This window comes from Macrosteles quadrilineatus, unplaced genomic scaffold (genome assembly GCF_028750875.1).
Source record: "Macrosteles quadrilineatus isolate MER2022 unplaced genomic scaffold, UCM_ALF_1.0 Scaffold_5__1_contigs__length_97177068, whole genome shotgun sequence".
Taxonomy (NCBI): domain Eukaryota; kingdom Metazoa; phylum Arthropoda; class Insecta; order Hemiptera; family Cicadellidae; genus Macrosteles; species Macrosteles quadrilineatus.
In genome coordinates this window covers 90,079,693-90,103,029 of record NW_026542598.1, presented here as the reverse complement: position 1 = coordinate 90,103,029, position 23,337 = coordinate 90,079,693, and the positions used below count along the sequence as shown (strand labels likewise).

At 35.8% G+C, this 23,337-nt stretch overlaps 1 protein-coding gene across 1 annotated transcript; it reads left to right on the top strand.

The window, feature by feature from the left end:
- Window positions 1-486: 486 nt before the first annotated feature.
- Window positions 487-22,911, top strand: LOC128993914 (transforming growth factor-beta-induced protein ig-h3-like). Its single transcript, XM_054418018.1, has 16 exons — window positions 487-754; window positions 3,710-3,806; window positions 4,357-4,492; window positions 4,879-4,975; window positions 7,511-7,657; window positions 8,658-8,746; window positions 15,098-15,261; window positions 15,718-15,867; window positions 17,507-17,720; window positions 18,143-18,277; window positions 18,722-18,940; window positions 19,573-19,871; window positions 20,115-20,300; window positions 20,672-20,849; window positions 21,772-21,953; window positions 22,660-22,911. The coding sequence occupies exons 1-16, from the start codon at window positions 621-623 to the stop codon at window positions 22,744-22,746; spliced, it is 2,514 nt and encodes an 837-aa protein (XP_054273993.1). The 5' UTR covers window positions 487-620; the 3' UTR covers window positions 22,747-22,911.
- The last annotated feature ends 426 nt before the right edge of the window (window positions 22,912-23,337 follow it).

Here is a 23,337-nt window from a genome sequence, read left to right as displayed (position 1 = left end):
AAACACACTCCTAATAGATTTATTATTCTTAATATAGATCTACTGAACAGAATTTTTCCACACTAAGGTCAATAATTCCCCCAATATGAAACGTACTTATGATTTTGCAATAGAAGGAGATATACATGTACTAGCATTAATAGCCAATGATTATGTCTGCTAGACTAAGCAACAACAAAGCGTTGTTTGAAATCAGCTGTTTTCAACAATCGATCTGACTACCCCCACTCCAGCAAGTCTTCACGGTGATTTTAAATTCCGTCTCTCGTTTGAGTGATCCGCTTAAGTCAAACAGAGTTTTACTTAGCAAAATACACATTTACCAATAATACAAAACAAAGACAGCAGACAGCTTCCTATTGTAATAAATATGTCGGTCATTGAAATATTCATTGACTGGAATATTCTAGAGAGATGCGCGCGCTGCCTGGCGGGATTTGTCCGAGAGTCTATATATAGAGGTCTCTCCTCCCCATTTGACAGAGTTTGACAATCAGCTGTGCCGGCGTTGAGGTTAAAAAGTGTTGTTTGCCTTTGAGATAACCAAAGCGTTATTTTACGACGTTTTATTTGTTGTGAGACTATTTTACTTGCTGTTTAGTTGAGGCTTCTTCATAAACATGTCAAGGCTGTCGGAAAGCCGATTTAACTACGGTTTCCTTTGTTTGATGGTTTGGTTAGGTTTCGTCAGATGTCAGGATCCGTTTGGAGATCTCCCAACGAATTCCCAGCTATGGAAGTCTTTCCAGGAAGAGTAAGTGGCTTGGATTAATTTTTATTGAATATTTAATTACACTTAGAATCGCAGGATCCTAGTAAAGCCTGGTTTTTTGGAGCGAGCTGGGCAAGCGGTAGAGCGTGGGGCTTCGATCCTGAGTCCTGGGTTCAGATCAAGTTAATCACCCATGGATTAAATCTAAGTGATAATTAAAAAAAAAAAAACCAATAGATCTATAGTTTCAAGTAATGTGAAAAACGATCCTGTGATAGTGTCCTTGAATAATTGCTTTTTGTTTGTTTATTGTTTATTATTGTAATAAATTTTATGCACAATAATACTTAGCCATTGACCTGTCACTTTGCTACAACTACTTTTACGCTTAACTTTTTATACAGTATGTATCAATAAAATAAACTCAATAATACCAATTTTAAATTACCAAGCCCAAAATGAATACTTAATTTTATACACATTTGAGGATTTTTTTTGTTACCCTGTTACAACAATTATTTAGATACAAAATGTGTATTACATTTTTGAAAAAGTTGTGTTCGTGTTTATAATGTTACAAGTTTTTATGAACAATTAATTGGTTTTTTAAATTCAAACTTAACCAATCCAACAATGGCTCCTATCTCTGAGCTGTTACCCCAGTTGAGGTGGCATTTTCAATAGGTGTGATTTCTAGAAGCTTCTTAAAACTTTCTCTGCATTCTATCATTACACCCTTCATTTAATGAATTTATAACTTCTGAAAGTTTAAAACTGGATGTCTTTTGTATATACAAACCTATTTTAGCAAAACCAGAACAACCATATTATTCTTAAAATTTTGTTTAATACAGAGTTAACTTAGCCTATACCACTTCCAAGCCATTAAGTAACTAGAATGATTTAAACAAATTTAAAATAGAGCATTGAAGAAGGATTTAGCCCAAATGGTGGGGTTTCAGAAGAACATACAAGTTTAACAACAAATTACCAACTGCTGTTTTTATTTTAGTATTTTAAAAGCAACTAATCGTGAAGACATCCTCAAATTATAAACTTACTTTGCTAATTAGTTGCTCAATAAAGTAAAAATACGAAATAACTAACTTAGCTTAAGAAATACAAGGCTGTTGATTTGCATGTGAAACCTCCTCTAATGAACCCTTTTAACTTTTTCTTGTTCCAACAATGAAAACAGCTGATTGCAATAACAATGAAAATGCAAGTCATGAAAAACAAATGAGCGGGAAAGTGTCTCTTTGGTTATGAATCATATTGTAAAGGTATTTAAGTATTCACTCTATGAGTGCTTAAAATAATGAGAAAACCTTGGGCAAATTTACTTTCTGTCTCACCACTTTGACAAAAAAAAAAAACACACAGCAAAATCTTACAAATTAACTCGTATAACTCGACACTTCTCAGTTTAGAACTTCATAAGTAAGACTTAGATCACTCCTTTACACAAACTTTGTTAACGTGACAAATAATAACGCAGCAGTATAATGTGCGACAACGACATACCTAGGCAAGATATTCCATTACCTAACAAACAACATTCATACCTGTATAAATGCTATAGAAATCTATATCTGAAAATTAGAATTGTTTCCTTTAGCTTGACTACACATAAAACCTATTTTTGTAACATATAAGTTTATCCTACTAAAATAAGTTTTATCTTTTATTGGGTTCTAATAGGTATGATTTTAAATCTTTGGTGTGAAATAAAAGTAGAGTATAAAAAGTATATAAAGTATAAAAGTAGTAATATTAATGAGATAAAATACAAAACTTAAACAATGAACAAAGATTATACAAATCAATCACATTGTTATTTTTTATATGTTTTTCTATATCAGCAAAATTTTAATCCGATCATTTCCCTGAACAAGATCAAGACAAGAAGACGAGCGCGGCAAAAGGGAGGTTATAGAGAGATGGAGAGCGTGTGTGAGAGCAGGGGCAGTAATAATAAAAAATGAATTAACATGTTACAGAATGATAATTTTAATAATTGGCGGCTGCTCGGTACGGCGCTCGTGACGGTGCAAGGGGCTAAAATATACTGTGACACACTATCGTATATCCCTCCGTACATCGGACCGATCTTTTCTTTGATCTTTCACCAAAAACCGCCTACTATTCTCCCTGCTCGGCCTGATGTCTGTTTCGCCATCTGGATCGGTGTACCGACCGGCTGACACACTATCAAACATGCTCTCTTCGACCTCCCTTCTCCCTGCTCGATTTGGGGTCTAGATCGGGGAAAAGATTGATAGTGTGTCACAGTTTTAAAACTTCAGTCCTTTGTTCACATTGTTAGAGAGTAAAAATATCCAATCCTAATAATCTTAAAGTGGATGGTCACATTTTAAATTGTAGCTATGTGCTTATGTAACTAGTGTGTGTTCAGTTGCATAACTTAAGACAAGCGTATCACTCTATTGATCTCATCTGAGATTACTACTCTTTATTGCTTTATTCTATTTTTGGAAACAGAATAAATTTCTCAATCTATTCAGGCCAAGCAAGTGACAAGAGTAATTAAAAAGCTTAATTAGCAGGGAAATAAAACAAATTTAAGTTACTTTTTTTTACTGACACAGCGCTAATAAAATGTCTAATAACAGTGAATAAAAAAAAAATACCACTGAACTTTTCATATCTTAAAATATATGTACAACACGTAATGAATCAAAGACCTATTTTTACTGGTACACTTCTAGTAATTCAATCCTATTTCCCATTCAAATTTTATACTCTAATTAATTACCTTCAACAGGATCGTAGCGATGGTTTTGAAAATCTTTTTTTTTTTTTTTTTTGCTGTAACTACATTCAGTTCTCGCATATCAGTAGTAGGCCTACCAATAGCTACTTCTTGCACATGCATGACTTTACTCCATATAGCATGTATTTATTTACCTTTTCCGATAAGGCTCTAAGCTGACAATGTATAATTCTAATCCTTTCATAATTATTTTTATTTCCTAGGATGAAGACCTTGGAACAGGCTGCTCACAGAGTCAACACATTGCTGAGTGAAAAAATAGCAGAAAATGTCAAGGGGCTGGCTGCAGACGATCAGGAGGTATGGAAGGAACATTTTTTTATATCATGGAAGAAAAATAATGAACTGTTAAGCCAAAAGACAGAATTATATTATAGATTAAGTATCGTGTGATGCAACATGGTGTGTATTTTAAAACAAAGATGTTAGAGGAGTATTAAATGGAGATTATGCTTTGTTACAGCTAAGACCAGATGTTTCCTTAGCCAGGAGAATTTAATGAAAGTCATATGACCAGACAGCTGGGTATAAATGAATAAAAAAGCTACTGACCTAGCTCAGGAACAAACTGGCATCCACTTTAAATCAATTACAAAATTTAATTAAAATGAAATCAAATTGAATGAAAGACGAGGTGCCAGTGTTAAAGGTTTGTAAGTGACTAAAATCCAGCTTTTTTGTATAAAGTGACTAAAACTGACACAATGAATTGTCTGTCATGAGATTGTATGAAGATGGATTAACGATCTCCAAAGAACAAAGACACATCTGTATGGACCAAGTGGATCGTTACAAATAGTGAAAAATCACATTAAACAAGTTTCAGTGTAAAAACGTTGCTTGATTTCAGGCCAAACCATCGGACAACACTCCTGATGTGACGGTCCTCACAAGTCCTGGAGGTATCAAAGATGACGTCCGAACACAACCAGAGGCCACAACTCCTGAGGAGGTCACAGAAAACGCTCCACAAATGCCTCAAAATGGTGAGCAAAAACATCCTTTTCATACAAAAGGTTTGCAGATTAATTTCTCATTTTGAATCCTCTAAAGGGTCTCCAGATTGAAAAATTATAAATGATCCATACTGTGTTACACAGCCTTATAGGGACTTATCTTTCTAGACTTGACTAAAGATTTTATAGGGTTGCTTAAAGAAAGTATGAGATTTTGAAATGTTGGAGGTAGTTTTTGCATTGGAAAATAGTTATGGCGGGTAGCAAAACTGTAAACCAAAATTAGGAATTACATTTTCCATAAAAGATTTGATAAATTATAGAAAAATGCTCAGTTAAGTTTACGATGATACCTAAACTATTTAACAGTGTCAGTCAAGATATCTCGTCTTAATTTTGATTTTTTTACTGTTTAGGTGGAGTAAGTCAGACATTGAAACCCCACTTCAGTTTAGGTTCGTTTATGAACTCGTTTGGATTTTTCAACAACTTGCCTGAGCCCTGGTGGAGAGGGTGAGTAAACTTCAAGTTATTTTTATTCAGTATTATTATTCCTTATGCTTGATCATGTAAAACAACATTTACAGATAACAGTTAGGGGATGAACTTCTTAAGCGAAGAAAAATCCCTACATTAAAAAAAATTACTACTTTATAACCCCAGCATTCTTTTCATACCAAACTATTTTCCAAACATTTTGGCTGGATGATTTGAATTTTAACGTGGGAGGACTATACTGATAGAAAACACCGGGTGGGTACTTTTTATCAAACTTTTAGTCAACGGGCTCAATGACTGGTCCATTAGACTGTTTGTGAGTGATGGTTTTAGTGTGTTACCAGTTTGTTTGATCATGAGTGCAGAAATGCAGAACTAGAATCCTATACATTTTATTTAAACTAATTTGGAGTTCAAAATATTTTAAAACTATTTTCATTTCCAGGGTTATACAAATTATAAAAATTTTAATCAGTAATTTCAATTTCATAAGTAGGCCTAATGCCTTTCAGCCCATAACTATTGATGAAATTGCCTGTAACTGCAAGTAAGAAATTCTGCTTAAAAATTTGTGTAAAAATCATTGTTCTTAAAATGGTTGACATTTGAGGCTAAAAAACTCTTTGAAAAATATTTTTTTTTCTTTTACTGTAGTACAAATTTCAAAAGTTTTCCTCTTCCGTCTAACTTAGACTTGTTTTACCTAATGGTCTGCAGTAACTCAATTACATTTCAATATGCAATTATTTTCATTAGTATTTATCAACAATTTAAAAAAAAATACATCTTAACATTATTTTAAGAGGTAAATATCCATTTACATATCCCACTGTTTTATAAATGTTTGTAAAATAATTACTAATTTAATACTAAAATAATCCCAGTCAAAAAATCTTGTTTGAGTCTGTGTGTTTCCGATTTACAGTGAGTCCTGCATGGTTAAAAGCTTAGCTAACAGCTGATTAACAGTTGTTAACAGCTGATTTATTACTTAGGAATGAGAGAAACAGATGCAGCTGCAGGTGTGCAAGTGAGAGGGAAGTACAGTTAGACCAGTGACCCGACAGACGTCACTGTCAGTAGCTGCTTTCACAATAACTGTTACGCTCCGTGTACCCTGCTAACTGCTCTCCTCTGCACTTGTCACCAGCACAGTTCAATGTGATAGCAAACTATTACAAAGTAACTGTAGTAAAAAAATTTAGAGGCGGAGGCATATTCATAACTAAAATAGGTACCTGAAAATAACAGGGCAAAAAATTTAGTAGATACTGATGCTTAACGTCACCAGCAACACATAAACACAAGCTTTATATTTTACAATGTGATGAGAAGTCAAGATGTCATAATCAATGTCATAATTATGTCATATTAAGATATTATAATTACAATGTCATAATCAATAGATGAGTTATTAAAAATGTTTAACAAAGAAAAAGGTTATTAGCTAATTTTCCATATAGGGCTACTACTGTAGGTCTCATGGGTCCGGGACCGATTTAAATTTTCATTTTGATTTTCTCTCTGGTTAAAAAACACTATTTGTTAATTTCATGTAGATACATTTTTTTGTCATTATTCTATACAATTGCATCAATAGCAATAAAAAAATCCTTACGTATAAATATTACAACATTATTATTCTAAATGAAGTTTGAATCATCCTACATTATTTACATTAGATATAGTGAATGTTACACATAACAAAACCAGGGTTAGGACAATTTGAAAAAAAAAACAATCGACACTATTCGCCGATAAGATGTGTCTTAAGTTTATCACTTGGGGTAGTTGCATCGTTTCAACCGTGATATGTTTGGCAACGTGTTACTCCGGAGGTCGTTCAATTACCTCTCCCCTCGTCACGCTGCTTCCTTGTTAACCGTGTCAGGGCTGGCAACTGCGCAGTACCACGACTCACGGCCCACGCTGTGTGGAAGGTGTTGGATTGTTTCCGCAAAGTATAATTGCTAATGGAATATTTTATGTCATGCAAGAAATATTGTTGCAGGAAATAATTAAAGGTTCTCTGTTACTAAACTTTCCTTTCCAACTTCTATATTGTGATTAAAATATATTTTTTATATTATCCAGTAGATGTAAACAATTTAAAACAAGTAAGAACTTGCATACCTCACTATCAAAATAACTAAATTTCCATTTTTCATACAAACTGATCGGTATACAGTATATTTAAAAGCATTATAATTCTGCTCAATCTAAATAGTTTTTAAATAATACATAGTTATTTCTAAACCTAGCGTAAAAAAACATAAAAAAACAGACAAACATTTTTAAGTGCAAAATCTACAGCAGCCCTTGAATCAAAATTGTACAAAAAGTTAATTGTGATAGTGGACATTACAGAAATCCTGGAAAGATGAGTGTGAATTACTGTGATTGTTAGTGTACTATCTACTACGTAAGAAATATATTTTTTCTTTTCTACAGCTATGTTACTTATTGTGACCAACTATGTTTTGTCTTAAAAACTTGGTATTTAAAAATCAAGTAAACTAGTACAAAATTAACCAATTTTATTTTTTACAGCAAGAACGTCTGTGTTGAAAAGTCCGAGAAGGTGGAAGAGAAGAACAAGGACGAAAAGACAGAAGTAGACAAGCACATTTTGATCATGGGCACCGGAACTTTCGAGCACTGCAAACAGACGGCGGGCAAATACATCTGTACCACTGTGTAAGTGAAATAAATATTGATGCACCAACTAGTTGGTTTATCTTGTGAGGCTTTAACCTGCCAGTTTGGTGAATCATTGAAATCGTAGATGTACCCTTGTATGTAACGGGTTGATCAGCAGTTTTAATCCCATTTGTAATATTTGTTTAGATTTCTGGAAACAAGTATTTATGTGTTTCAATTTCAGTACGCATAGGACCTAATACTTATTTAAGATCAAATAAAAAAAGTTAGAGGACCTAACTTTTTTAAATTTTATTTTGTAATAATGTTTTTTTGTCAGAATTTGATTCTGGGATATTCAGGAAATCATACATACTTGACTATCAGTGTAAATTTGAACTGATTGAAGTGGAATTAAAATTATCTGCATCCTAATCAACTAGCTTAATTCCCTAATATCAAACATGATGGTGATTGTGCCGGGGTGGATTGTGTCGATCCATGTGATGAAAAGATAAATATTTTAACCAAAACCAATTGATAGTGATGATTGGGGACTGAGAAAGTAGATTTACATGTTTTTTTACAAAAGCTAAGCATATATACTACCATCCCTGTCTAATATATATATATCAACATATCAATGAGCAGGGGCAAAGAAAATTCAAAAATGAAAAACAATCCTACAAAGTAGTCACTAGGCTAATCAAGCACATTAGGGACTTTCGATGGACTGCATACAATTATGTTTTTTTCTCTTAATTTAGTAACTGTCAGTATATAAAAAAATGGAACCCCCCTTAAATCCTACAAAGAGCAACCGATGTCTCATTCCCTCCTTATATCGGCTAGTAGCTCCTGACTTCTCCGAACATGCTAATATGGTTTAAAATAGCTTTGAAAAATTGTTTAAACCGTTGTAGACTCATGCTGGATCATTGAAAGTTCCATTACAGGCTTTTACTGTATTTCAATAGGAACAATTATTGTTTCCTTTCAACGTTTCTAAATTTACACCAAGATTTCTTTACAATAATGTGTTTTGTTTCTACCCCAGCATCAGCACACCGCAGCAAACCAAGACGTTGTCTACCACATACCAGTGTTGCGAAGGCTACCGACGCCAGGCCGAAGGATGTGTTGAAGGTGACAAACCATCCCCTCCCCTCTCTCCTTCACCCACCCCTCAGTTTGACAAAGAGACAGTGTCCATCAGGGAGGTAGGGAGGAGCTTGGAGGACAAGTCTTACTCCAGCCAATCTGACGACGCTCGTGGTAAGACCAAACACTGTCGTGCGGGTTGATTATTAACTTGTTCACGTTATTTACTTTCGGGATACAGTTGTATGTTGTAATAATGTAGGGATGAAATCAACAAAGTAAATTACAGATGAAAACCTCATAACGGATGTTAAGATGACCTTTAAAGTATCCAACCGAGTTAATAATCCCTCTCTTAGACTGCTCAACATTCTTGCTTTGTACTTTGCAGTCTCCGTAAAAGTTACTTCAGTTTTTGTGTTTTTATTTTCATCTATCTACGCATGGATTGTGTATTATTTGCAGTCTCAAAAATTTCTAAAATAAATTTTCCCGTTTATGTCTTAATTTTATATGTATGGATTTTTTTGTTCAAATAAAGGCCTGTTGGGCTGAGCCCTGACAGAATTTTTTAGTACCGTACCACAACAATTCAATTGGTTATAGACGCAATGTTTTTCTTTTTCAGACGAACTTGAACAATGGAGGAACTTTAATTGGGATAGGCTCAAATAGTTAGACATAAAATGGTAGGTTTTTACATCAAAATTTTGAATACTTTTTTAGGTCCAAACATTCAAATTATTAGTCTTTTGTATTGCACATAATGGACAATAAACATTTTGATTTCTTTAATCCATTTAAGAAAGTTTCAGATGAATCTAATTTTTACAATTAAAATTCTCACTTAAATAAAGACAAGATAATTTTCACTAAAAATGGTGTTTTAGGTTTTCCGAGGTGGCTTGACGCATATCAAGATAGATGGAGGACTCGTTTTTAACTGTTAAAATGTATATGATGGACTTTTGCTACTTAAATTGTAACTAATAAAATATATTCATTCGTTGAAAGTCTATCTGAAACAAACCACATTCTTTCTTTTATGCCAACAAGTCGAATTGTTCACATTAAAATTCTACTAGGTATTTTAACACTAATACCGAAACCCCACATAGGCTGGTGTTAACCGAAACCCCCGGTCTGTGAGACCCCATTTGAAAAATAATGGACTTTGCTTAGAAACACACAAACCGAAACCCTCGGTCTGTGAGACCCCGCTTTAAAATACACTAACGTTGTATTTTACGTTGTGTTTAACGTTGTGTTGGCTTCTGAGACGGACATGTTATGAACAGACGACCTGTCAAGGTCACGGCACCCATGCAAAATGAACAAACGATATATCAATAGGTAGGGGAGGAAAAGGGGGAAGGTATTGGGGGAATGGAATCTACCAAGTAAACAGTATGATAGTGGTTTAAATACCTTATTCTTGCAATCCGATTGTTGTCTTCACAACTAGTTTCAACTTGCTAGGAGGTCATCATCAGGTGAGTACAAGGATGATATTACTTCATATGAAGGTCGTCAGTAACAGTTTTTTCACATTCACACAAACACACGACGAATAAACACATAGTGCGCACACATATACGGCCGATAAAAACATTGAACTCGACAAGCGGACCCGTGTTGATGATGCGGAAGTTGCGTCTAGACTGTAGGGTAAACAGCTGGTCAAGCATCACGCGCATTTTCTTATCGCTCGTCGGTTCCATTCCCATTGTCTCTGCCCTCCCCTTCCCTCTCCAGTATTTCTCTTGCAGTGTTGTATATGACGTTTGAATTAAAATATAGTTGGTCGTTTAAAACATTATCCATGTCCAGTGGCGGTTCCAAGGGGGGGGCTACAGGGGCTAAAGCCCCCCCCTTGGACCCTGGAAAAATAAATTTAAACGTACATTTCGCCCTTAAAACACGCAATGTCATAAAACAGACATCAATGTAGATTTTATCAATGTAGACTTAATAAGCGATGGCAGGAGTAGTATTAAGTTCCACATAGATAAACTTTGTGGACAATAGCACCGCAAATAAAACAATATTACGCAATGGAAAGTTAGTTATACGCATCATCCAATTTTTACAGCAGTCAGCTGTTGACATGCTAGGGCAAAGGCGAGCGCCGAGCGCGCGAGCAAAGACGGGGAAACAGCTGATTTCCTGATGTTCCATAGTTGTCAAATTGTCTGCTAGCCACTAACTTTACACAGGCCACAGGCATCAATCAGCAATCAGCGGTAGCACCAGTAGCCTTTTTACCATTCACTATATAAACACTAATGTTAAAGTTTTGAATAGTCAATGCTATTACCGGTACTGAATTCGATACTGTAGCCTACATATTGTGACAGATCTATGAAATGGACTGTAGAAAAACATAAGTGTAAAAAACGTATCTACTTGCTTGCATGACATATAAACAGCATATAAAAGGTGAAATGGAAGGTTTTAGGATAATTATTGAGCACAGTTCTAGCCGTTAGAAATGGCCATATAAAAGTGACCAAACGGCTTATTTTTAGGATATATGGCTTCGTAGTCTACAGTAGGCCTATGTTTTGAAATTCATGAATGCAAGTTCGTCATAGTTTGATTTTTAAAATGTCTACTTACTTGCTCATGAAAAAGACAAATAACAGGTGAAATGGCAGGTTTTTGGACAGTTGGACACAAATATAGACATTAATAATGGCTTTAGAAAGTCAGTAAACAGCTTTTAGGACGATATTGCCGTAGCCTACAATATGTTTTGAGATTTTATGAATGCAATCGTCATACTTAGTTTTAAAAATGTCTACTTATTCATGAAATATAAAAATGGGGAAATGGGAGGTTTTGCACACAGTTCTAGACGTTAAAACTGGCTGTAGAAAGTCACCCAACGGCTTTGAAAATTCAAAATTTTCCCCCGGACCCCCCTACATTATTGGGGAGTGCTCCACACCCCCCAAGCCCCCCGGTAGCCCCCCCCTTGACAAGGTCCTAGAACCGCCACTGTCCATGTCTGATTTGACGGCTCTATATATCTCGAATTCTTCCAGGGTGTTAATTTTAAACTTGTCCTGTGACGTATGTAAAATTTCCATGTTTTCATTAATGCTGCTGTAATTATGCTGATGAGTAATTAAATGTTCGGCAAAGGTTGAAGTTTGTTTTGAGGTGGTCTTCTTTGGTACGTGCTCCTTAAAGCGTTTGGAGAAAGAGCGGGAAGTTTGGCCTATGTAATACTTATTACAATCTGAACAGTTGATTTTGTAAACACCACTTTTTTCATATTTAAGTTTAGTTGTATTTGGTCTTTCTTTCAGAAGTGGTCCCAGATTGTTTTTTGTTCTAAAGGATACTGTTATGTTATTTTTCCCCATTAATGATTTGAATTTATTAATAAGACACGAATTATAGTCAGCTGATAAGAACTTTTTATTTTGGTTCACTCTTTCTGTTTTGTTTTGGTGTTTCAAAATTAATTTATCTATTAACGTGGTCGTGTATCCATTGGAGACGGCAATGTGTTTTATGATGTTGAAGAGTGAACCAAAATAAAAAGTTCTTATCAGCTGACTATAATTCGTGTCTTAGTAATAAATTCAAATCATTAATGGGGAAAAATAACATAACAGTATCCTTTAGAACAAAAAACAATCTGGGACCACTTCTGAAAGAAAGACCAAATACAACTAAACTTAAATATGAAAAAAGTGGTGTTTACAAAATCAACTGTTCAGATTGTAATAAGTATTACATAGGCCAAACTTCCCGCTCTTTCTCCAAACGCTTTAAGGAGCACGTACCAAAGAAGACCACCTCAAAACAAACTTCAACCTTTGCCGAACATTTAATTACTCATCAGCATAATTACAGCAGCATTAATGAAAACATGGAAATTTTACATACGTCACAGGACAAGTTTAAAATTAACACCCTGGAAGAATTCGAGATATATAGAGCCGTCAAATCAGACATGGATAATGTTTTAAACGACCAACTATATTTTAATTCAAACGTCATATACAACACTGCAATAGAAATACTGGAGAGGGAAGGGGAGGGCAGAGACAATGGGAATGGAACCGACGAGCGATAAGAAAATGCGCGTGATGCTTGACCAGCTGTTTACCCTACAGTCTAGACGCAACTTCCGCATCATCAACACGGGTCCGCTTGTCGAGTTCAATGTTTTTATCGGCCGTATATGTGTGCGCACTATGTGTTTATTCGTCGTGTGTTTGTGTGAATGTGAAAAAACTGTTACTGACGACCTTCATATGAAGTAATATCATCCTTGTGCTCACCTGATGATGACCTCCTAGCAGGTTGAAACTAGTTGTGAAGACAACAATTGGATTGCAAGAATAAGGTATTTAAACCACTATCATAGTTATTATTCGCAATCCGGAGGCTACTCACACCATAATGAAGTAAACAGTGTTGCCAACATGCGTTTTTGAAAATTCCCGTGGGCCTGTCAGACCGGGGTTTCAATATTAGTGTTAAAAGAATCAGGTGAATCTCAGATGTTTACAGTTAATTTATTTTGCTGTTACACGTTGTTATTCTAGTGAAATTGAAATTCTACAAAAATCAACTTTAAAAAATGTATGTAAAATTATCTCCAGGTAATTGATCAACATTTAAAATAATATTTACCGATTCCTTGGGTTCATTCATTCTACAATTAACAACCTACTTATTTTACTCTAAGTGATAGATTTAAAAGAAATTACTAATCCAAGACAAGTGTCTTTTTGAAAATAATTTTTCTGTGATCTTTTTAATCCCAGTGTATTATGAAAAACATTTATCCCTACTATACAAAGTAACGGTGCAAGAACAATTTTCGAATCAGACTGAGGCTAAACTACTCCATGTAAGTACGTTTTCTATTGGCTTTTATCATTTTTTGGAGTTCATAAAAGGGAAATTGGGTCGCAGTTGGGATCATCGAAGATTCAAACATTTTACTATGAGTCGAATTAAGAAAACCATTTATTTTAGAACCATCGTTTTTTAGGTTGTATTGATTAATTGCATCATCTCAATCACCAACGGGAATTATCAATTCATACCATGAAGCATGACAGATGTTTGGTTTTGCCGCTTGTGTTTATTGTTTGTTTTGTTGCTAGCTCTCTGATGGTCCTACATCTTTGTGTAAGTACTCTCATCTTACATTTTTGGAACACAGTTTTTGAATTGATTCATACAATTTTAATGTATTTGCTCATACAGTAGTGATTGGGTCTACATGAGGCAAGGCCACACTAAGAAAACAGGCCGTAATGCTCGTCAAGCATGACGTCACGATAGAAGACGGCTATGACGTATAAGTACTTATTTATTTATTTTCCAATGAAAGATTAAAACAAGCAGCTGATCACAAACGCCAAAATTACGTCATTGCCGTCTTCTATCGTGACGTCATGCTTGACGAGCATTACGGCCTGTTTTTTTAGTGTGGCCTTGCATGAGGCCAGTAGAGCAGGTAGGTTACTTTCTAGTATATTTCAACTGAGGCAAGTAACCAACTGGTTTGTGTAAACGTTGCTTTGCGGAGGTTGAAGCATGAATTATAGATGTGTTATAATATTGAGCTTTGGCATAGCCTCTAAGGCGGCGTTGGTGTGTAGCAACGTTCCATCGGCATGCCTATTACCATGGCAATAGCAGGAATAACCAACTTTTGTAAACATACACATTGTACATACGCTCCATTATAAATTAGCGCAACAATACGCTGGGTCTGCTGCGTTACCACTTTTATATCTATCCGCAGCCATTAGAGGAGACTATGGCTTTGGCCTGCATCACTATTACAGATTACAAAAAAAATTTTAATAACAGCTGATGTATGTATGTGTATCTTTGTCAGACAATATTCAATCTGTTTCAATTATAATGTATCCATGAAAACAGAAAACTGGAAACCGGTTGTCCCTATACTGGGGCCGAACCCCTTCATGCCTTATTAGGCTTCAATTTGCACACCAACTATAGCACTCCCATTTACTTAATACTTAAAACCTAATTCAAGTAAAGAGGGTTACAAAATTATCCAGAAAATTATACAATTTGTTGTAAAATCAAAATACACGCCTGTTCTTGCTTTGATTACTTTAGCACCTATTAAATATCCACAATGATTAGCAACTTCTTGTGTGAATTCTTTTGGGTAGTACAATCTCAAAATAAATTGTATCCAAAATTATTTCCAGTTAATATGAAATTGCTAGACAAAAGTTCTCTTATAGTAAAAATACACTTTACATATTTATGAATAATTTTATCATAATCAAGTTCCAGCCAAAGTAAAAGAGCGTGAATATTCAATATTATACAACCAAGACCTCGTACATGAAATATGAACATTATAAACATATATTTTTTATGCAGTTGAGTTGAAAGACCCGATCACACTCATGGAGGCAGTGGATAGTAAGCAGTTTGCAGAGATGCTGACCTCCAACGACATCATGAAGGCTGTGGCGGACAAGAATGTGACCATCTTCGCCCCCGTCGACGAGGCTATGAAGAGCTATAAAGAGAAAAAGGATTCGGTTAGTATTTTGTAATGCTTTATCGGAAAAAAGGACACTGAGGTAATAAATATTTTACCTATAAACTGGAATTATTGTTCGAATATAAATTTCTTTTATTCTTCCAGTATCGCTCTTACTTTTCTCTTTCCGTTAACTTGATTTTTCCAAATTCTTTTCCTTTGGTATTTTTTTCAACTCCTTGAATGTTATGTGTTCTCTCATGCCTTCTTTGAGTAATAAATTCTATCTTTCTGTGTCATAGTTCCATAATTTTCTATCTGTAACAAAGAAGAAAATGTAAATTCTAAGTTTACGAGGAGAGAGTAATGAAACTATATGACAGTTATGCACAGAATAGCAATGAATTATTGAGTTTCAATAAACAATTTGACATTATTTTAAAGATGTAAAACTAAAATTTGAAATTGATAAAATACGTAAACAAATTCTGATTGACCATCTCAACGTTTTCAGAACCAGATCCGTCAAAGGCGAGCAGTAGAAGAGTGGGGGGAGGTGACAGCTAGCCCAACCGATGTACGAAGCAGTCTCAGCGCCAGTGACGTAGCGATGGCGCACATGACCGACGGACTGATGGATGTAGATGACTTCACCAATGAGATGGTAATTGTACCGAAAATCATGTGTTCATGGAAGTTGTATTAGAGATAGCTACAACATTACAGTGTAGCCTATAATAATTAATTGATTCAATACCTGTAATTTCAGTGGTTATGCTAGTTAGTGTCAGGTTCTACTGTGGAAATGAAGGCTGATTGAAAAGTAGCACTCTTAAAGTGTAAATATATGGGTTGTTGTTTACACTTTAGTTTGATCGAGATTTTCACTCTCTGTTTTTAACTAAACCGTTACAAATCTTTATATAGAAATAAATATCTTAGTTATTTTGAAAAATAAGCGATAAAAAAGATTAAATTAAAATCTTCTTTTTGGGAGTTTTTAGACAGCAATTTTATTTTCATCTCTTAGGCTTTCCAGATGAAGTTGGACAGATTAAGAGACACACTTTGTAAGGAAGTGGTCAAGGAACCAGATCGATGAAGACATTGCTAGATAAAGTCAGAGAGATTATACAATATCAAATGTTTGTGTTTCGTTAATAAACTAATTTCAATTTTTGGCAGTGGCCAAAACCCTTTCAGCCACTACTTTATACACAAATGATAAAATTTAGTAGTGTCTGATGCATTGAAATTCCGATTAGATTCAATTCGATTTGAAGTGGTTGTCAAAAAAGAATTTGATTCTTGAGGGAGTCAGTGTACATACGAAAAACGCCTGCAGAAAGTCAATGCAATACCCACAATACAGGAGTGCATTGTTGTTGCATTTCCTTTGCGAAGGCATTCTTATTTAACTAATTCTTTGCCTGTAAATATTGCTTTAATTTTTTGTTTTGACATGCAAATCATGAGACGTTTTTTTAAGTGCAAGCAGTGTGAGACATGTTTTATTTTACTAATGTAAACATAGCAAAACCAAGTGACTCAAAAATCATTCAAAAAATAACACAAGTCTGAAAAATTGTTACTTGATACTTAACTAGTAAGATTGATGTTACACCAAAACATATCTTTATTTGTAAAATCAATGTTATAAAATAGGTAACATGCTTAACAATATGATTCTGAAAGTAAAAATTATGAAATAGGCAAGTAAAACAGCTCACTGAAATTTCCAGCAATACAGGTTCGTCTATATGACTGAAAAAATAATATACACCTAAAGTTCATGTATATTGTCATGTATGAATAGGCCTAATTCATCAAAAAAATTTGCATCATACAAATGTGGTGAATTTTAATTATTGTTAATTCACACTATTGACAAGTATGAATAGAAAAATGCATTATTGCTTCGAATCGAGTTGCATAGAATTAAATAAAAAATCTTTTGAATCAAATTGTTGCTTCAATTTTTTGTTGCTTCGCAAACCCTGAATAAAAATATATGTCTTCAGATATTATTGATTCAATTTGAATGGAGATGAAGGTGTAGGTGAATGATAAGACATAACTAAATGTCCAGGATCAGATCTTTAAAATGTTTTAATTTTTCTCAGGAACAATCAGACACTTTTACAATGGAAGTTGGACGATCTAACTCTCTACTTCTAGCTGGAAGGCTAATATTTTCTCAATATTACATTGTTGCAACTTCCTAAGCGCATTTGCTGTTAGATATTGAAATAAAATAACAAATAAACTTGAACAAGAATTATAGTAAATTTTACTTGCACCAGGTTCTCAACAGTCTCTACAACGAGACTCCGCTGAGAGTCAACATCTACCCGGGCCGCGAGGACGCAGTCATCACAGTGAACTGCGCAAGACTGAGGTCATCGGACAACTACGCCACTCACGCACGCGTACACACGCTCGACCGCGTGCTGCAACCTGTCACGCAGACAGTCACCGACGTGTTGTCACAGCCACAGTTCTCTCAGTTCAAACAATGTGAGGGTCGTATTTTTTATAAGTTTTTTTGGTTCCACTTTTTTTATATATTTTTCTGTTTATTTTCTGTGTCTACATTTTGTATAAAGGATTAGTCAAACTTCTATTGGAATAAAACCAACGACCATCAGATTCGAAGGCAATCACTATAACCACTCGACTACCCAAACAATCGTGACAAAATTCTCTGGATTGGTATAATAAGAGCGAGAGGTTTAGTGTTGTATGTGTGCTACTGTCAAAAGATTTAGAACAAGGTTTGTGCTACCAATCTGCAAGTTTTGGAAAGTGAAAATAACACAGCAAAAAGTGTCTATAACATACTATCAAACATCTTTAGTTAATTCACTACCACCATATAATTACAATTCAATTTATTACATAATTTTTTCCAACCAATATAAGCTTAACGTTTGTTCCAGTCCTGCAGCAGCAAGGGTTATGGGAAAGGCTGGAGAACTCTACGGCTGTTACGGTGTTTGCCCCTAACAACGAGGCTTGGAACAAACTGGGCGGACTGAAGGACAAATACTCTCGTGGCGAGGCCTGCATTGACAGTACGTATAGTCGTTAATGGTACCATCTATAGTTTTAGATCAGTTCCTGTCATCAACCTCGCAATCAACTAACTCATGAAAACTACTCATTTTTTTGTTTTTGAAAATAGGGATGACAGCCTTCTTATCCTGAAAGAAAACAAATATATTATTGGTAAGTTACAATGTTGTCATTATATTTTTAATGCCCAATATTCAAGGAATGAAGATATCTGCCATGGAAAGTTAAAGGTAGACTGATACTTGACAAAGGTATTTTTTACTGAATATTGAATGTTTTGTGTTTGTAATTCTTTGTGCCAAGACCTACACATTTATCAGTCAAGTAAGCCAGTTTACCCCCTTTGCAAAACTACCAACTAACCCCTCCATATATGCTGTTAACTTGCATCAATGACAATCCCTAGTTGACTTGTATAAATTGATCTAAGATTATGTTTACAGAGGTGCTTCGTCATCACATCCTACCACTGACGCTGTGTTCCGCACCATCCACTGAGGGTAGACTCACGACAGCTGATGTGGACGGAGAGTTGGTGCGCATCTCGCGCAACGACGACGACCAGATGATGGTTGACGAGCGGGGACGTGTCGTACAGGAGGATATTGTGGCTTCCAACGGTGTTGTGCACATGTTGGACAAAGTTCTCACTCCTAAGTCTGGTAAGTAGAAGAGAGAGTTGGGGGACATTAGATAGTGTAATTTGAGTGTGAATTGCACGTGTATTGAAACACACTGTACAGTATACAGTCTTTGACTAGGGAGTAAATGACATACCATTTCCATGTAAATGTAGATAGTTTTTAAATAAATTGACAAAGTTGAATTTAGCCACCAACAAAGTTGGCTGATTACTATCCAAAACACAAACTTATTGACCAACAAACTGGACGGTTCTTATAACGGTTGATATATAGTATCCCTTATTTCACGGGAACAATCAAAGTATAGAAAACTAGAAGACGGGAAATTAATTTTGATGAAAGTGCTAACAGTCAGTGGCTCATTTAATAATGACTTGCTCTATCTGATGTCCAATAATGTGTCTGAAGTAGATTTTTTCATTGAGACGTCCTGTGACACTACACTAAACCTGAGGACATACTCCAAATTAGCTACCTAACAATCTGACTTTTTATCTTTTAATTTCTAATGTTAGTTATAGCAAGGACATTTTACTAAGGATTTTAGAACTTTGGCACATTCTATCACCATCTCACCTTTAGTGACTAGCTGAAGAAGCCAACTGTGTTGTATATTAAAGTTTAATCACTAAATCAACCGTTGTCTACAGCCAAGCCGCTGAGCGACCTACTCGCCTCGTCCAACCACACAACCTTCCTCAGTCTCCTAGACCGTGCAGGGTTACTGGAGGAGATGAACAGACAGGAGAACATCACAGTGTTCGTCCCTACCGAGAGTGCGCTGAGTGACGAGGCGACAGCGGCCATGTTGGACAGTCTGGACACTGACGCGCTGCGCCGCGTGCTGCTGTACCACATCAGTGAACGAGCGCCCTCGTGTGATCTCAAACATCACGCGGAGCTGCGAACCAGGCAGGGTGGCACATTGAGGGTCACTATGTACAATCCGGTAGGTTTGGGGATCTTTCTTATAACGGTTGTTAAATTTTACTTGGTGTCCTTGAGTACTAAGTAGAAAATGTTTGAGGATTCAATTTTGTCAGGGTTGTCTAGCTATTTCTGTGTTCACTGGAAAATAAACAGTTTGATTGTCATCAGGCCTAATCTAAGACAGTCTCCAATCTCCTTGCTTTAATGATACAAGATTTACCATGAGCTTAGCAAAGCATGTAACACAAGATATGTTTTGCAGAACGCCTTGTTCAGTGGTGTGGAGCCGCGCGCCGCAGTGCAGTGCGCTCCTCTGGCTCGGATGGACGGCAAGGCGTGTCACGCGGTCGCCCATGAGGTCACACGTCTGCTCCTGCCGCCCAACAACACAGTACTACAACTAGTCAATGATAATCCTGAACTGTCTGTTCTGAGGAGAGTCATAGAGGTAGGTTATCTACTTAAACTGAAGTATACTTTGGTTGATGGTAGCTAATTGTGAACGCCAAGAAAACAGTTTTGAATGAACCAGATATTTCTTTCTTTACTTTTTCTTACTGAGACAGTTGATGTAAAATAAACACAACTAACATTATCCAAGAAAAAAGTTCCAGGTAGATAAAAGCATTTAAAAAAAAGTTTACAAAACATAGAACTTAAAATATTTTTTCCCTAAAAAGGGCTTCTTCAGAAGAAGTTGAAAGTTTATGCAGGTGCATTCAACCACTTTCTTCTGAAGCCTCTTTTATGGTTTGTATTCATCCTAAGCCAAAATCGTTTTCCTCCAAAATGACTAACTTGTATGCATTTCACCCACAGGGTACAGAACTGGAGAAAGACCTGGATGAAAAGACAAGGTCGGAGTTGCTCTCTGAAGGGTTCACTCTGCTAGCCCCCTCTGACGATGCTTTCAACAAACTGGACGAGGACTTGCTGAACAAACTGCTCACTGATAAGAAGTACGCTACTGAGGTGTTGCGCAGACACCTGTTGGGAGGCAAGTCATAGATATTACTATAGATTATACTGCTTATAGATTTAATATACTTGGAAGGTAATTTTAACATTGTTTTGTACAGTTCCTATGGAGAGGATGTTTTCACAGTGAAGTAAGGGATACTTACTTACTTACTCCCAGGGCCATTCATATCGGAGGTAGTTAAAGGCCGCACCAACAAATCTTCGCTCCGGTCCTCTGCATCTTCTTCTACTGCTCCAATCCTATCCACGTCTGCTTTTACTTGTTTCCACCATCGCTATTTTCATTGTTTTGGTCTTCCTCGAGTTCGCCTTCCAACAGCATTACCCTCTAATACTCTTCTCAGTCTGCATTCTTCGTCCCATCTTCATACGGCCCATCTGATTCTTCGGCACTTAATTTCCCATCTATATCTACGCTGTTGTAAAGTTGGCCCATCTCCTTATTGTGTCTTCTTCCCCATTCCCCTTGATTACATATAGGTCAATAAACTTTACCCTACTTTATTTATATAGGTACAATTAGTTTCTTTTCATCTTTCTTATTTATTTTCCATGTTTCTGAACTGTATAGGAGAACTGGTCGAATTTCTGTTTTGTATAACCTGATTTTTGTTTTGCAAGGGTAAGGTATAGAGAAAACTATAAAAAATATAAACTCCTTGTACTCATGTACTACAATGCTCACAGTGGAGGAAGACCCTGTGCGACAGGAATTTCCACAGTGCTTGCCACTAGGGCTCTTCCTTGCTCGTCACAAATCTATTTCCGGCACATACTAGAGCTAAAAGAGCACTGTCGTCCCAAAAGCAAGTTTGTACCTTACTTCTCTGTGCTACTACTTAAAAAAATATTGATTAATCTTATCAACACATCAGAGATTTTTGCAGGACAGAAGAATCAGCTGTGTGCCTAATTGACCTGTCACATTGTTTCTACAGAATCAGTTTGCTGCGCTTCCATAACCCCAGTGCCCTGGCCGTTCACAAACTCCGTGCGGACCTTGGAGGGTAAGAAGCTGGAGGTGAACAGAGACCGCAGAAACCGAGTTGTCTTCGGCACCGCGACTGCGGAGAAGTGTGACAACATCGCCACTGATGGACTGGTACACGTCATTGACAATGTAAGTGGCAGTTTGCATCTTAAAGTACCTTAAAAGACTCTGATTTAGAAATATTTGTTTAATGATTATGGAAATTATAAGTAAAAATGGAAAATTATATTTTTATAGGAGTAGAAAAATAATATAGTAAATAAAAACCTAGTAACAAGAGTTTCTCAGTCACAAAATGTGTTATCAGTACAAGTCAGATCAAACTTAACAACTACGGAAATGTTGGATGTGCTCATATAAATACAAGTTTAATAAACATAACAACAAAACTTACAAGGCACAGACAATAAAAATGATACAAAGTTAGTCTAACTAAATCCTAACTAACTTGACCAATTTTTTTAAAGTAGCCAATCTCTATCCTCAGCAATCTTAACCTCTAAAATAGCTTAAACTTTTGTAAAATACATTCTTTTATATTATATAGAAAAGAGATCCTGATAATTCCAACCTTTTTTTGGTTCTTTGTTTTATTCAGAATGTCATCATTAATTTGGTCACAAAAACACAATTTGACATTCTGAAGTGAAGGGAGAGAGTTAAATTGCATATTGAAATGAATTTCTAAAATTGATTTAAACAGCTTGTAAAAATTGAATTTGGCTTCGGTGAAAAACGTACACCGAGAAACAACTTCCAAATGTCAATATATATTGTATGTAAATTCGATCACTGTGCACTTTATGATTTGTAACGTCGGCACTAATGATTGCAGGTGCTGCTGCCTGAAGCTACCAAGGTGAAGCTGGGGAACGTCGTCTTTGGCTCTCCGGATCATAAGATAATGTTGTTTGGCATCTGAGTGCTGTGACTGATATTCGTGATAATTTAGATAGGTCTAACCAAAGTAGAGGTTGTAAGATTAGTCGTAAGTAAGCTGGTGATCTTTAAAGTTAGAAATAAGTATTAGTAGTTTAGTCCAACGAATTTGTATACAAAGTGGTGAAGTAAATTTTATTACTTTTTATTGCTTGTGATTTCTTTACCTTTCAGTTTTATTTCAGGAGATGCACTTTTTGGGATCAAGATGGATTAGATTGCAATGGTGAATAAACCTAATTATTTGAAATAAAAAAGTTATCGGTTCAAACTGATTGGTTTGAATGTTTGACATGAATAAAATCAGTTCAGGCTTGTCTTAGGTTACTGAATTCCTCCTGAAGTCCCGGGTTCAAATCCCGCCAAATCGCCAATGGATTTTATCTAACTGAAAGTGATAATGCCGCAACCCCTTGGTCTAGCCTGAAGTAATGTGAAAAACAATCCCGGGCTTGTGCCTAGTGTCCTAGGACAAAAAAATTCAATTATAAATTAGTGCAACAGCTGTTTTGGTCTGAGGGGATAGCGCTGTTGCCACTTTCCTCTCGCCGCGGCCATGGCTGTTCCTTCTATT